General features: G+C 33.8%; 1 protein-coding gene across 2 annotated transcripts in view; it reads left to right on the top strand.

Annotated features, from left to right (window-relative positions):
• LOC129946554 (tumor necrosis factor receptor superfamily member wengen) overlaps window positions 1-16,432 on the top strand; it is a 31,849-nt gene that overhangs the window by 3,842 nt on the left and 11,575 nt on the right. For both annotated transcript variants that reach the window (XM_056056788.1, XM_056056789.1), the window contains exons 3-4: window positions 8,778-9,083; window positions 9,156-9,348. In XM_056056788.1, coding sequence (XP_055912763.1) covers window positions 8,778-9,083; window positions 9,156-9,348 — 499 coding nt within the window. The remainder of the gene's footprint in view (window positions 1-8,777; window positions 9,084-9,155; window positions 9,349-16,432) is intronic.

Below are 16,432 nucleotides of genomic sequence, written 5' to 3'. Positions count from 1 at the left end.
CGGTATCGTTTTGGTGATATCTCTTTGACGATTATCGTCTTAGGTAAGTTTTACGGAATGACGCCCTGTTTGAATAGAATCCCAAAATCCCCTGTTATGTGCAAGGTTTTTAAAATTTTGGAGTCATAAGATGACTCATGGACAATTGATTCTTTCCTGTGTACAAGTAGAACTTCAAATATACATAAACGCATAAACAAATATAGTAATATTATAGCATTTTCCCTACAGAGATTTTGTTTACTAGATTATTTTATGATCGTTAGCACTACTTTAATGGTGTTCGTATAAGAATTAAGAGCTCGGTAGATCGCTGCTCACTGCTGCCGATTTATTACCTGAACTTTAAATAAATGTCCTTGAGGCATTAGTACAAGTGCGGTTATTTATTTTTGCATTGAAATTTGTACTAAAGATCTGACATCAAATTTGGAAAGTAGGAATTTTGTTTTCCTTGTTATATATATCGAAAACTAAATTCTTGTTTAAGGTGTGGTTTTCCGATTTTATCTCAACTATAGGTAGCTACAGAGTACCTTTATTGATTTACTGCACAAACCAGTATATTATTTTGGTTAAATAAATAAATAGTAAATCAATAAATCTTCCTTATGAATTGATTTACATACTTCTATATTTATTCTTTTTTTTTTAATTATGTTTTCAATACAATTTAACAATACAAAATTCATATTTATATACTGTTTTATAAATATTTATACAATTTTCTTGATTAAATATTGATATAACGGTTATGAATGGTTCTTGGCTTATTTACATAATCCTCAACGTTTAGGTATTGTTGAAATCAGTGCCAAACGAGTGGGGTTGGTAAAGAAATAGCTTTTAATAATGAAATGTGGATTTAATACAAGAATTTGTTTTATTCGACAAGAAGTATTCGGTTATAAAAATGCAAATGCATTTGTTTAAATGGTATAATGCTTTAGCCTAACATTTGGTTCCGATGAAGAAAATTCGATCACCCCCTTGAGAAACTTGACTGCGGCTAAATAACATAAAATAGAAAATATCTTCAATGCGGCTGATCTTTATCAAATGACAAAAAAAACTTAGTCATAGGTTCAAAGAGATTCTTTAGGAAACAGATAATATGGCTCTGTTAAATAAGTTGAGTTTTTCAAAAGCTTTTAAAATTGCATTAAATTCAAGCTCAGATGCCTCAATTTCAAAAACAACTAAATAAATAAAAGCCATGTAAAAAATTAAAGATAAAATTAAGTTATCAGTGGTGAAATTTACACACTTTACTTAATCTCAGGCACCCAAACCATGAAGAATCTCTGCCTGAGACACGATTGCCCTTTATCTATGAAGGATCTCTGTCTAAGAGGCGATTGCCTTCCATCCTCTACAATCCCAAAAACGTTACTTCCATTTATTCAGACCAAACGCTCTGGAATCCGTGATGGCTTGATTTTTGAACTGTAGGTTTGGTTTCTCGTAGCTGTTGCGTTGTTGGCTATTACCTCGATGTGACCGAGCCAATGAAGTCGACTTGTTTCAACTTCTAGCACTGCGATTATATCCTCTTATTCATTTGCACTCTTCGCACACAGAGCCGAATTTTCGAAAAAGAATTCGTCCTTCGAAAGTGATCAATAACAGCTCTGCGTGTCTATTTATCATTATGAACACAGCACTGTTTGAAAGACTGGAAGCAGGTAGGTTTTGTAGAATTTCTTCTTTTTTGTCTTTCGATTGAGGAGATTTTTAACCCATTTCTTTTGAAAACCTGTGTAACATCGGTTTTCCAGAGTAACTTTTCCCCAAATCTAGCCGATGTACATACGCTTTTTAATCAATTCAAAATGACTGCTATTAATGTTTTTTCCAAGTGGATAAATAGATGACACATTTTTTAATACTCAGGTTAGCTGCGTTATAAACATTGAATATTTTGTGATTTAAATTTAGTACTCACTCCGAACGTTGAACTTAATATTAAATATTTTTAACGTGGCTAATCCGAGTATTTAAAAAATTATAAAAAGTAGCAAGTATATTTTCTTATCCTCGTTAAGTTTACAACTAACAGGCACCTAAAGGGCTATCATTACCCTTAACATGTTTGAAGTTTAAACACAGTGCGAGCTTTATGGCTGAAACACAAACACGCTTCAGCTTCGTCTGCGTTACGATGAACCTGCTTCGAGGGTGCTTTGAATGACGTTTCTAAAATGACATTTCTGTTTCTTTTGATTTATTTGAAATCGAAAAAAATAAATTTATCGAGGAAGTAGCTTACACAGCCTATCGGGGGTATGTTCAGCTCATGGAGCAAGAAGAAACGCAGACTGAGAGACGGCTGTGGGTCCGGGATCTCAATCTATGAGGAGTTCTTCCAAACTCATTTCCTGTTCTACAAAAATAAAACCTTTTCAGGAAAAAATTGTATAGAATAACTATGTATATTTCAATAACTTACCTTTTAATTTTTTCTAATAACCAATGGTTAACCCTCAAAAAGCAAATCTATTTTGTTTGCTGATTTTTTACAGCTGTTGAGCTGTCAGACAAATTAAATGTTCAGCAAATTTAAACTAGAGCTCCCGTTTGGAGTCACATTACGTAACATCACGTTTTTGTCCTTACGATTGTCAAACGAAACGTGTTTTCAAAGATTCATTGTGATAATATGCATTGAATTCCTTTTACGAACTCGTAAACGTCGTTTTGGCAATATCAAATATGTGATCAATCCATAAAAGTTAATTTGTGATATGAAAAGGGTTATAAAAAGGTACGTTTGGAAATTAGCATCCTTTTTTCAAAATTCATAAAACTACTTATGAAATGAAATATTTTCTGAATGAACAAATTAAATTGAGTTCTCTAATAATTTGATTTGAAAATTCGGTCATGAATCTACATCTACGTTACATGGACTTCAATGAATCTTATTATATTTTGCTATTTTTTGTTCCAGTATTTTAGCTCGGGACATTAAGATAGACTGTTGATACGACTTAAACTCTCACACTAAGACGATCTCACGTCTCCTAGACTTCGTGTCTTAGCAGACTACCATAAAGTAAACATGTTAATTACATATCTTAAATATGCTCAAAACAGAGTTTTATTATAAAGGCATCACGTATTTCAATTAAAAATAAGAGACAAAGTTTTGACTTGTATAGATTCTTAAATGATCTTCAGTTTCATTCGTTTACGCCTTGTTTTGATATAAAATAGGTACATACTATATGTAAAATGAAGTATTTACGCAGTCCATCATTATAAATGATCACAATCCATAGATTCTGTAACCCATTCCGGCTGTCAACAATCAATTGTCATTAAGATTCACGTAACCACACTACCTGAATACTAAGGCATAAGAACATAAGTAATGTACAATAATTTACAATTAACGTTCCTTAAACCGCCCGCGATGCCCGCTGACCCACGAAAAAATCCACATGTTATCATTTTAATGAAAAAAAAACCAACAACACGCTTCTTCTTCCTCAAGCATGCTAAATTTTTGTTAAAAGTTCATGGAGAAAGTTTATAAAAATAATAATAATTGTTTACAACTCAACAAAAAAAATATGTAGTTATTAGGCTTATTATGTTTTCTCATAAACAAACCCAACTTAATTGAACTAAAACTGTCGTTATTAAACAGGGTGTTTCTTAAGATTTGGTGACTTTATTTTGAAATAAAGTCGAATTTTATGACAGTACATCTAATGACCACATTTCAGTTCATTTAAGTCAGACCAAGTTATGACACCATAAGCGACTTTATTTTTAGTCAAATGAATTTTTTGAAAGTAAATTTAAGCCAAGGCGCCAAGTTAGTATTTCCGATGTTAATAATTCCAAACTCCAAACTTTATTTCACTTACCTTTGCCCTCAGATGATTGTGCAAAAAGTACCAAAGACAAGCTATAAGGCCCTCATGAGTTGTGTTTTGTATTGCAAGGAATTTCTTTTCCAATTTGAAAAGGTACTCTTTTACACAGAGTATTAATTGGCCAGGTCATATTTCGAAGATAACATAGATTTCCGAATTCTCAGGAATATAAACAAAATTTATCACTTTTGCTGTCAGAAATCTGAGAACATAGTTTTTATGATTCAGTTTCTCAAGAATTCTATATCGCACAGTTCAAAAAGGATGGAAAAATGCAAAGCTAATTTGAGAATGAAAAGTTAATTGTAATGGAGTTTTCCATATGTAAAATAAATCAGTTTATTGTTGACCCAGATCTTTCACAACACAAATTTCCGCTGTTATTGCATTCCATGGGGCAAAATAAATCTGGATTTTTCGACAGATTAACATATCTTCGTACCAATACTAATGCGATTTTTAAAAACTATTAAGCGGGGAATTTGAAAGGTCTACCGCACTCATTCACTCTTACACGAAGTTACACTACTACAAGAGCAAAAAAAAAAACAATTCGAATCGTGTTCCATGCGCCACGAAAAAAAGCAATTTTTAATCTGAATTTACCTATCATCAAAAAAATCATCAGTTGTCTTTTTGACATAAGCAGACTTGATTTGAAAGTTGATAATAGGTAGGTTCAAGCGACATAAGGGACTTGAAAGTAAGGCATATTTCTAGCATCTGATTGGCCAGCTGCCAAAAAATGTCTCCTAATTAAGGCAACTTTATAGGAAAGTTGTCTGGAAAGTTAGTCAAGAAAAATCTCCATATCAAGTCAAGTAAACTTATGTCAAAATGACAACTGATCATGTTTTTTAATTCAAGTGAAAGTTGAGCTTTACTACTCTATAATTTATTTATTTTCTGTACAATTCTTTTTAATGTTTTCTGCAAAAGGGTTCCTCGTCAATTTAAAAAAGAAACAAGTAATATTTCTTTACAATACAAAAGGCAAATCGTAATGGACTTGTAGCTTGTCTGGGGAATATTTTGTAGACAATAATGTTTGGTCTTGTATAATGAACTTAAAGAAGAGGTTTGTGAAGTAAAGTTCTGAATTTGAAATTCATGACACTTGGAAAACTAACTAGTTGCCTCGGTCAAAATGTACGTTCAAAAAATGAAGTTGACTGCAAATGAAGTCCTTTATGTTGCCTGAACCTGTCCAATATTGGAAAGCTTCAGACGACTGGAAAATTGACTAGACTTTTTATGTGATAAGGGAATGTTGGTAGATATTCAAGTAAAGTTCCAAATTTGAAATTAATGACATCTGAAAAATGTACTAGCTGTCTTGGACTTATTTAGAGCTCAAAAAATGCAGTTGCCTTCACATGAAGGCCCTAATTTTGTCTGCATCTTCCCATTTTTCTTGACTAATTTTCCAATGAAGTTTCACTGCCAACTTTTTAGAAGATTGACAATCTACGATATTAGAAAATTGCCTTAACTTCAAGTCCCTTGTCTTCTGAACCAGCCCATTGTCATGTATTGAAGAGTGTTCAAATTGTCTTAGAATGACAGATGTCAGTAAAAATGACAGAATCTGTCAAACATTAAATGTCAATCACGAACCAAAACAAGATTCATGTTTAATATAGAGTAAAACAATTCATTAAAAAAAACACCCTATGTTATAGAAATATTTTAAATGTCGCCTGGGGGTAAGCAAATCATCACAAAAGTGCGTCTATCCCGCTCCTACTCCCACTTCCCCGTCGGTCTTACTTGTTTTCCTACGGGCGGATAGGCACAATTAAACTATTAACATAATGCAAGTTCCACGTTCGTATAGCTTCATCGTGATTTTGTCTTGATTTTTATAATAAATTCAATTATGCCATAATCCGAGAGTATTCTTAGAAGTTGTAAAATTAGTTGATTATTGGCAAATTCAAAATTTTCAACGCGTCTTTTCTCGGAACGTATAAAGAAAAACAGAAAAAGAGCTACTCGTATGTAGATCATATGCATTCTTATGGAGGTAGGTATAAATCTGGCTGATTAATAAGAATAAATGACATTGCACCCATGAGGGTCATAAATCTAACAAATGAAATAAAAACACCCCCAAAAATTTACCACCATATTCTGATGGATGGTCGGGTCTCTAAGAGCTCAAGTCCGATTCCCCGTTAACTAAACTAAGTTTGATGTGTTATTCAATTTAATTTCATTTGGGTGCTCGGCTACGTCATAATAAGCTGGAACTAGTAGATACCAATATACGACAACCCTAATTTCATTTTTCCCGTCCGACGTTCGACGTCGTAGTCGTGTCATGTTGTTGTTTTTCTTTTATATATGTATGTAAATATTTTTGTTTTACGACTCAGAGGTCAAAAATTTACGAAAATTACGCACGTAACTTGCAGCACTACACTGGAACTAGCACTGCCACTACTGGTGGCAGTCTCTTCCACATCACATCCAGAAAAACAGTGAGTGGCAAATGGCAACATTGAGTATAGTTCTGTTAATAATCTAACGATAATTATCATAACATACTTCAACGCAACATACTTCCGTTTCGGAACGTACGGTTGTATGTACTGTAGATAGTAGTAGCTTCAGCCTCAACGTAGCCGCTCTATGATTCGATACGGGTGTACATGATCGCCATTCTAGCCAATTTGCCTGCTTTAGGTGAGTCCAATTGAACATCAGCAGCAATTGCATGCACCTCTTTATACCGTCGTCGCGGTCACCATCAACATCGCCATAGCCATTGCGATCGCCATAAAAATAGTACGAGCATGACAACAACGGCGACGACGACTACGGCTACTACGACGACGGACGATGCTTTAAAGGGGGAACTTGCTTCAAATAGAAGCGGGAAATCAACAGGAAGAAATATTTAATTAAAATTACCGCGCGTGTTCCATAGATCGAGCAAAGAACGAATCGAATAGAAAAGCAGGATAGCAATAGAGTAAAAACATCAGGCGCGGATCCAAAGGTAGTATAAAGGGTGTAAGTGTATCTGGGAATAGTGCGATGAACTTTGCATGGGAATTGTTCAAGACATATTTTAGACTTTTAAAGAGAATTGTCAAAAATATATAACAATTAAGTTAAGAGCTTACCGAGACATTTGCTTCTCTTGAACACCGCCGCTAAGTCTCATGCCGGTCACTGTTCTATTGTTACTTTTATAAACAATGCTCTATTGAAATAGTCAGTTGCATTTCTCCTCTTAAACAATTCAACCTTAAATCCCGCACTGCTAGGAATGCCCATCAGTTTACCCTACGGACGTACTGTACAGAGATTCTTTCTTAAGCCGCACTACAAGAATATGTAATGCTTTACCAGGCTGAATATTACCCACTCATTACGATGTGCAGACATTCAAAACCAATGTGCATCGGTTTCTCCTTTCTAATTCTATCCTCCTTTCCTAACTGCTATTGTGTTTAATCATTATAAGGGTATTCGTTACCCCTTTAGTGCCCGAATAAAATGAAAAAAGAGTTCAGTCAAGAAAATAAGCGTATCCTCATTCCGTGTTTGCATTTTCTTAAATTTTGATTCACTAATTGCCGAAAGAAATTGTCGCTATCTTTTGAATTCAGTGTTTTTGGTTTACTAGTCTTTTACATTTTATATTTATTTTTTAATGAAAATACTTCCGTATTGAATTTTTAACCGTACATAAGCAACCAGGGCCTATTGACCTGGAACTCTAAACCATTTCTAAGCGTCACAACAGTTCTATGCCGCAATCAGTTATTTTGGAATGCACTTTTTTGCTCTTGCGGAATTTTCAATTAGTCGAAGGGGCATTGAAAACATGCCATATCAAAGTCTTAGCATTCCAAAACCTTGCATATGCAATAAAGCCTAGTTACCTGGAATTCTAAACCTTTTCCAAGCGTCACAACAGTTTTATGCCGGAATCAGTTAATTTCAAATGACCTATTTCGTATTTTCGGAATTTTGAAGTCGTCGAAGAGTCAATTCTCTTTAAAAAATCTGGTTATGAATTGAATTATAACTTTTTGCAAGACGCATGATAGTCCCAAGATCTAAACCTTAAGTTTACGCTAATGGCATTGATATGTACTCGTACATCAAAAAGTTTTCGTTGTGTTAATATTTCAGAAACTTTGCTTTCAAAAACTATCATTTCCCATTTCAAGTGGCTTTTCTATCTGTCGTTACGTCACTATTCGGAGTCAGTCTCATATTTTCTTGTTCCCGTGATTTTTTTAATCTCAAGCGATATTTAAAAAAAATGTAACCTTTCCTATAAATTAGATTCTCCCATCACAAAAGCACAAGATGCAAAGCAGGCATTCTCCTTTAAAATATATTTAACGCCCGCACCTGAGCTTGACAATATGTGCGATCGGCCGCATCGCAATCGCAACTATCATCAAATTGTACTTGCGCGCGCGGTACGGCCGCGGCCATGCCACAACGTTAGCGGCGTATAGCATAATTTCGAATTCCGTATTTCCCTGTATTGTGTCCGTTCCGTACGTTCGATGTCGCGTATGAACTTTTTAATTAATTCACATTTTCAGTCGGAAATAGTTTTATGGCTGTGTCTCTGAAACAAATTATACCTCGAAGCCGTATATGAAGAGTCCAACTACCTTTTGGGTGGTTTCAAGCTTAAGCTGAAGCTAAAGCGCGTTTGCGCAATTTCACTTCCAAAATGGGAAATCCTAAGGCCCTAACTTTATATCTAGCCTGCCTTGCCTATGTTTTGCTGCTTAGGTATAATGTAAAGAAAAACGCGTGTAACTTTTTAAGTACTTACTACCTTCCTAACTATCGAGTTAATAATTTATTCATAATTTATTAATTATTTTCTTTTAATCATTTACAATCAAACAATAGATTATGTTACAACATACGTCAAATGGAGGAGGACGTAGAGTGACATCAGCACCGGCAACGGCTTACCTGGCAGCTGTGGTGGTGATATTTTTAACGACAACATGTTCCTCATGCGAAGGGTCTCCTTGCCAATCGTTCCACTGGTGGGATCCATTTCAGGATAAATGCATTCCATGCACAGAATGTTCGGGTCAAAAAATTGTTCTAAGACCCTGTCAATTGCACAGAGACACGATATGTGGCTCAATATATGATTTAGAAATTGATTGGATGCTTCTGGCGAAAACTGAGCCAAATTGGAAGGAGGTAAAAAACACCTTTTATTCATTATCCATTAAAAAATATTTCAAAAATACTTTCAACTTTTTTGTTTTTCAGCGTCGAAAGGAAAAAATTCTACTTGTCGAAAATGAAAATAGCCATAATCAAGAGGAGAACCTCGAAATCGACTGGCAGTTGATGTCCCTAATTCTAGTGGTTCTGGCTTGTTTGGTGTTCTTCATCGCAGCCGCCTGTATTCTTGTACAACACTTGCGACAATGGCGACAAATGGAACGCCGATTAGACAAGGGTATGTTATTTTTTGTTTTTGTTTTCATTATTTTATTTTTAAATTAAATCTTTTTCGGATATTATAATCAGTTTCCGGTTAAGTTAGACCCTAATTGTAAAAGGGAACGGAAATGAGCTACCACGGACACGAACGGCCCACGCTACATAGAATAACATTTAACATTTTGAAATCACGCTCGATCAGCTCGTTCTCAGGATTGTCATTCCAATTTATTGATTGAATTTTTGTTTTTGGGTTTGGGCTGTTTGGTTATTAAATGCGTTGTTTTTTGTATTGCCTTGCCTAAGCCTAAAACCACTTATACACCTACCTGAGTTTTGTGAAGTTCGTTTTCATATTGTTTTGTTGTTGGGTTAATTTTTCGAGTGCTCGCACCTTTTTCAGATGCAATTTAATATTCAGGCGGTGTATCGAATCGGTATATCTTTACCTAGACACAATTTAAAGCAAACGATTGATGGGTATTGGTGGGCTAAGACCAGAAGCGTTTTTTGAACATCGCAAAGTTGCATTTAAATTGCGACACGATTGCCAAAATCAACAAAAACGTGAAAATATGATGGTTTTTACAGGAGTATAATATATAGAGGGGACGTGCATTAGGTGCAAATCAATGATATTTGCTTTAAAGTATGGTCTTGGGGGTAACCCTACCAATAATTCGTGTAGTTTCAAAGTGGCCCGTCTTACATGGCACATTTTTGAATTTTCAATAATAATTTGATATATAGGCCTGTTCTCGAAATGTTGATGTACGAGTATTTGAATATTCAACATTTCAGTCTTTCGCAAACTAAATACCAGGAATCTTGTATGCGAGTGAAACCTGACCACGTCTTACCAAAGCATGATTCGAAACGTGTCTGTTTTGGGTGACATTATATGCTTCCAGTTTACTCTGTTAAAAGAGATTTGATGTTTCCGAATATTTGTAGTTTTGGTTAAAAAAACGCGGTATTATGAAAGTTTTTAAAAACTTTAGCTTATTACTGAACCTGAAGTCTTTGATATTGAATTCTAAACCGAGTCTTATTTTGTATCTGCAGATTCTAGAAATTGACGCATTTAGGTGTTTTAAAGACTTCTTGAAATCGTCTGAAGTGAAAATAAATTATTTCTTGAAAGTTAAATGTAAATTGACAGATTTAATTTTCGAGCATTCACGATTTCATTTCGAGTGAAAGTGAATGTTAGAAAGGGTGTTTTTACAAACATAGAAAAACGTGCTAGTAGATGGTGCATCCGACAATTGAATAGTATTTACAAAAATCATTATTCAATTAAGCTCTAACTGAACTAGAAAAACTAATATTGCAGCGTTAAAAACAGAAAAGAAGCACACATTTTTTGATACATACAATTATTTTAAAAACTCGTGGGTCTAAAAATAACGTTATTGAGATGACGGACTTGATTTTTCATACATTAACGCAAGCGTAAGACGAAACAACAGACTTTCCATAACATAACTTAAAATGTTGTCAGAACGTTGTCGAAATGCAGCTTTTAGCTTTTCCAGACCTCCCATTTAGTTTCATACATTTTGGACTTCAAAAAGCTCCACAAAAATAAGTCGCCCACGGATAAATCAGGCGAATTAGATGGACAAACGGTTTCTGCGCTACGTGAAATTAATTGGTTGACAAGTTACAACGCCTTGCTGGAACCAATTACGTCTTAGTTTCCTCCTTCGACCTAATTCGGGACGCACGAGTAGAAAAAATATGGACCGATACTCGATAAATTAATTTATTTAAAAGTTTAACTTTGTCTGCATTAAATCACGTTCCTTCCCTTAAGCAATGATTAATTTAATTACAAACAAGAAATGTACTAAATTAACAATAAATACCTAAATTTTTGGGACTTTACATTTTACTTTTTAATCATAAAACGACTTCTGCAGTAAAAACATTACGGATGCACAATCTGCCAGACGTACAGCGACGAGCAAAAGTATGCTTAGGCATACTTTCCACCAAATTATGAAGAAATTCTTCTGAAATATGACTCCATTCCAAATCTATTAGTTGCCAATGCTCTTCATTGTCAAGATATTAGATGGGTGATTTTAGTATTGCAACAACCGTCATTTCACATTGATGCCATCGATTTTTACTAAAGGTCCGATAGAGTTAAACTAGAAACAGCCCCAAGCCTTCTCCAGGACGTGACCAATAAAAAGCTCTTCTATCCGTTTCTATTCTATTGATCTTCGTCTCGTCGGACCATATGAGTTTTTTCCATTGGTCTATGGTCCATTGTCTGTGCTTTATAGCAAAAGCTAACCTGGCCTTAATACAGAGGCTTCTTTGGTTTTTCTTTAGCGGCTAATCCAATTCTTTTGAGTGCCCGGCGTGCAGTCCATTCACTAACTGACTTGTCTATGCTTTTGGCTTTCTCCTTAGGTGTTTTGGATCCACAACTTCTCAACTCCTTTTCCATTTTTCTAGCATCCAAGTCAGAAAGTAGTTCTTTCCGTCCTTGTTTTTATTGATGGTACATCGATATTTTCGCTTTTTCATCTGTAAAGCACAGAAGTTTTTGAAATGTTTAATAGTTTTGATATTTCGCGGGATGATTCACCACTTTTTAGCAATAAAATAGCGCGGTCCAGGATACTTTTACAATTTGTTTTCATTTTGACAATAATCCACACTAAACGTTTAAAAATGAACTTTTATTTACAATAAACTACGATAATAATAATTATCTCAACTGTTACTTGTGCAATAACAGCAATATAAACAAAGCACAGTAGGCTCAATAAACAGACGATGTTTCATCTCTTAAAACTTAAACGTGCATAATTGGACGCATCGAAAAATTATTATTATTCTTTACTTTTGTAAAATACATTGTTTTTTTTTTTAAATCTTACTATACATAATAATTGCTAGTTGAATTAACAAAATAAGAAAAATAAAAAAATGTTAATGTTATTTAAAACTCTTTACTTTCTAACAATTTTTTTAAAAAGTCGAGAACATTTAACCACTTTTGCTCGTCACTGTAGATGTCATTTTTGACGTTAATAAACATTCTTCTGCAATTCTGTGAGTTTGTTGGATCGCAAATCTGTCTTTTTGAAAATGTCTAAGCATTAGACATGGGGTCTTCCATGGTTCCTGTTATATTCTTATTTAAGTAAGAACCCAAACAAATAGTTGTATCTTATAAATTTAATTAGTTAAATTATATATTGATTTAAATATTGTTTTAAGATTAACTTATTACTATTTAGAAATTATAAGAGCACAATAAGAGTTGGACTGTGTGCCAAGAGAAGAAAATCGCAAGTGCCATCTTGGATATATTATTTTGACAGCCCAGATTTTCCAGATGATTTGCGTTCAGGTTATTAAAAATGAGTTGCGTTCAGAGTTAAAGCTAACATTTGTAGTTGGGAAGTGACAGTTCCAGACTTCCGCCAAAAATTGATTATTTTTTGGAATTGTTTTCATTTTATTAGTGTGACATCCGGTATGTGTTAATGAGCGTGGTTGAGCTGTCAAATTTCGAGGAAAATTTTTTTTTATAATTGTATTAGTATTGAAATGCAAAAACAGGGGAAATTTGTGTTTTGACAATTGTAGATCAAAATTAAATTGATTTATTTTACCCAGTGAAAACTTCATAAGTTAGGCAGACGTTTATGATATAATTCATATAATAATTTAAAAAAGTCGGAAATGACATAAAGAAGTGTTTAATTGCAACAGTTTAACTTAAATAAAAATAAAACATTACAAAATTATAGGATATAAGTCATCTTGTGTCAATCCATGAGTTATGAGATCATTTTGAGAATTTTTAAATTTATTTTCTTGTTAAAAATTAACAATTCAATTCGCGATAATGTGAGCTTCTAAAAATGTCAACAGCTTGTCAAGCTATTCCGTTTTACTTATGTTACGTTATTATTGGAACTGCCTCCAGCTATATAAATGTTCAGTTCACGCTTAATAGTGTACGCTTTTCGAATTATTCATATGCCTTTCAAAAGCAAATATTCCATTTAGGGGTGATAAATAAATATAAATAAAAAAAAGAATATAAAGAATTTATTTATTTAAAAGATTCAAATAAATAATTTCAATTGCAATGAAATAAATAAAATAAAAAAATGAAAAAATAAAAAAGGGGTAATGACTTTAATGAATAAAGTTGATACCTTGCCTATACGAATAACCGCCGCCACCTCGCCGCGCCGGCCGTCTGCATAACTCTGGATAAATTCAATTATTCCCTCATAAATTTATTTTCTTTTATTCGTCCTTGTTTTTTAAGTAGAATTTATACCAGGAGTATTTAAATCTTTTCTCACTTCCAAAACAAATAGACATCCATTAAAATAGACAAGATTTATAGTACATGAACAGTAGCGGGCCGAGCAAACTAAGCGCCTAGATAAACATTTTTAAATCCAAAAAAAGTAAGGTTGGTTTCTAAGATTGAGGAGGAGTGGAGTCATAACACTCACTGGCAGCGTTGAATTGGCGGCAAACTGCCTAACAAAGAAATTAGCTTTCTCTAAAGAGCTAACAAATGGAGTGTCATTGACAACGAGCGTAGGGACCGAGGAAGAGGAAATTCCTCATATTTTTTGCTAATGACCTAAAATTCGCATTGCCTTTGGGACTTTGCAGTATTTTTTCCCGTTATTTTTGGTCATGTAAAACTTTGATCCGTCGAATATAAGCGTTGCATGCCTTCTTGGCTTGATTTAACTTATTCCTGTTTGGCTCAGTTGGATTGGATTTAAAACAACGGAAACTTACCTTCTTGGCCTTAATAACCTCTTTATAGCTTGCATCGAACCATACTTACATACTTAGGTCCTCAGACCTGTTAAGTCCGTTAGGAACCCTTAAAGGGGCATATGGCCTCTACTACGCCTTCTATGATGTTACGAAGACATCTATTCACGAATGTTTGCAGCTTTCTTGTTATGGATGAAGTAACCTTCCAAGTGCTGCACCCATAAAGAAGCACAGATTCGACATTTGTGAAAAACAGTCGTAGCATTGTTCTTGAGCTGATTGATGATTTTAACCTCATTCGGGATAAAAGTTCTTATTCCCAGAAGAATCAAAATTGTGATCATATCAGCGCTGGCATCAACGTCACTATCGACGAAGCATAGTGACCAGGTAAAGATCGTAAAAGCTCTTTCTTTAACTGAAGAGTTTTAACACGAGAAGTTTGCTGATATGACACTGTGGTCGAATGTGCCTAGAGGAGATAGAACACATATAGTGTTCTTACCAGGGTCAGAGGTAAGAAACAAGTCAAGAGTGTTTTCTGCTCGAACTACCACGTCCGATATTCGAGTAGGCTCGTTGTCTAGCTGAGTTAGTTGGTTCAACTCAGCAAAGTTCTCAGCACACACTTCTTCTAGTGTTGTGTGGCCCGAATTTTGAAGCGTTGATGAATTGTGTACATTGAAATCCCCCGTAATAACGAAACAATTCTTTGGATGGAATCAGACAAAGCATCAAATTCACGAGAAGTTGGCACTCTGTCTAAATTGAGGCTTCGATAAAGAAGGCAGTAGTGAAGGATTTGCTTATTTACGGAAAATTTAAACACATAAAATTGAAAAAAGAATTGGTGCAAAGACCATATTGTGGCAAAAACATCAGTCAAAATATTATTTATAACGAATCAAATAATTTAAATTATATTAAAGCTTTGAGACTTCCGTATTTTTGCTTTTGCTTAGTTTTCTACATTTTCCCTTTTTATTCAAGCGCCCTTAATTGCTTTGGGTTCCTTAACTATATCAATCCGCTGCTGTAATCGAGAAGTTTATAATACTTCTTGGTTATTTTTATAACAAAAATATAACACGAACGTTAGCTCATAATTCCTTGAGTTTATATTTTTATTTTCCATTAATCGAACTACCTCTATATACGCTAATGTTTATAAGGTGATTCCAGCTGTTGCTTCTTGAATACGAAATATGGAAAGACCTACAACTACAACCTACCTACAGTTAAATGGATTTTATCTTTCCTTCGTACTTCATAAATGTGGGCATATGTATTCTATTTATATTATTTTATTTCTTCTTATCGTTGTTGTGTTTTTGTAGATTTTATTAAGTTGGCATGGCTTAGGCAAAAGGACTTCAAAATTCAGGGTTAATTTAGTTCAGTAGTTCGAATTGCATCCGTTTTATTGTAGGAATTTTTTTTTCGAGCGCGTGCCACTCTCTATTCAATTTAGTGAAAACAACATCCCATCTTTGACACATCCGGTTCCACTTATTGGAAACAGAAAAGCGGATGCAAGGTGTGTTCGGTTCGTGTCTATTTTTAAAGACGTTATTTTAGAGAGGAAATTTATGTTTTTTTTTTTTTCTTTCTTTCTGATGATTTCAATTCCGGAAGTGGTGGATTCTTTTGATTTTTAAAACTATAAGTATTAGAAATTTCATTTTGATTTAGAATTTTATTACGCCTCAAGGAGGTGGTTTAGAAGAGGCGAATCAGTATTTTTATTACATCTCTGTTTGATCTGAGGTATTATTTCTTTTGTTCAAAAATATCTTCAAGGTTGAATGTTTTATGAGGTTTTATTCCAACATTTACTTCTATGAGCCAGTTTGAATTCACTTACATATGTACAAATGTGTTTGATTTATTTTCATCTCTTTAATCTTGGTTCCAAGATTCACGCGCTTGCAGCCGCAAGAAGGGGATTAAGTTTTTATTTATAGTTTTCGGCTTAAGTGAACGTTGATTTTGAATCTTGTTTTTTTTTTGGTTTATTCTTTTTTTAAAACTTTTTCCTAAATAGAATTTTAAGTTTTCTTTCAATACCACAAATAGAAACAGGAGCTCGAATCATGGAAGATCTTTACCATTATAAATTGCATTAACATTACTGTATAATGTTTCATTTCGCTTTTATATTTAATTTTATTTAATTTAATTTAATTTTGATATGTGATTTAGTCAAGTTAAATAAGGGTTTTACCTATGAATGGGTGATATTAGAATTTTCAGTAATCTTTTTTTGCGTTCTTATTTTTGTGTTACAAATTAAAAGCTTAAACATTTTTTAAGAAAAA

The sequence above is a fragment of the Eupeodes corollae genome, chromosome 2 (genome assembly GCF_945859685.1).
Source record: "Eupeodes corollae chromosome 2, idEupCoro1.1, whole genome shotgun sequence".
NCBI lineage: Eukaryota > Metazoa > Arthropoda > Insecta > Diptera > Syrphidae > Eupeodes > Eupeodes corollae.
The sequence above is the reverse complement of the archived record's forward strand: the minus strand, read 5'-3'. Positions and strand labels throughout refer to the sequence as shown.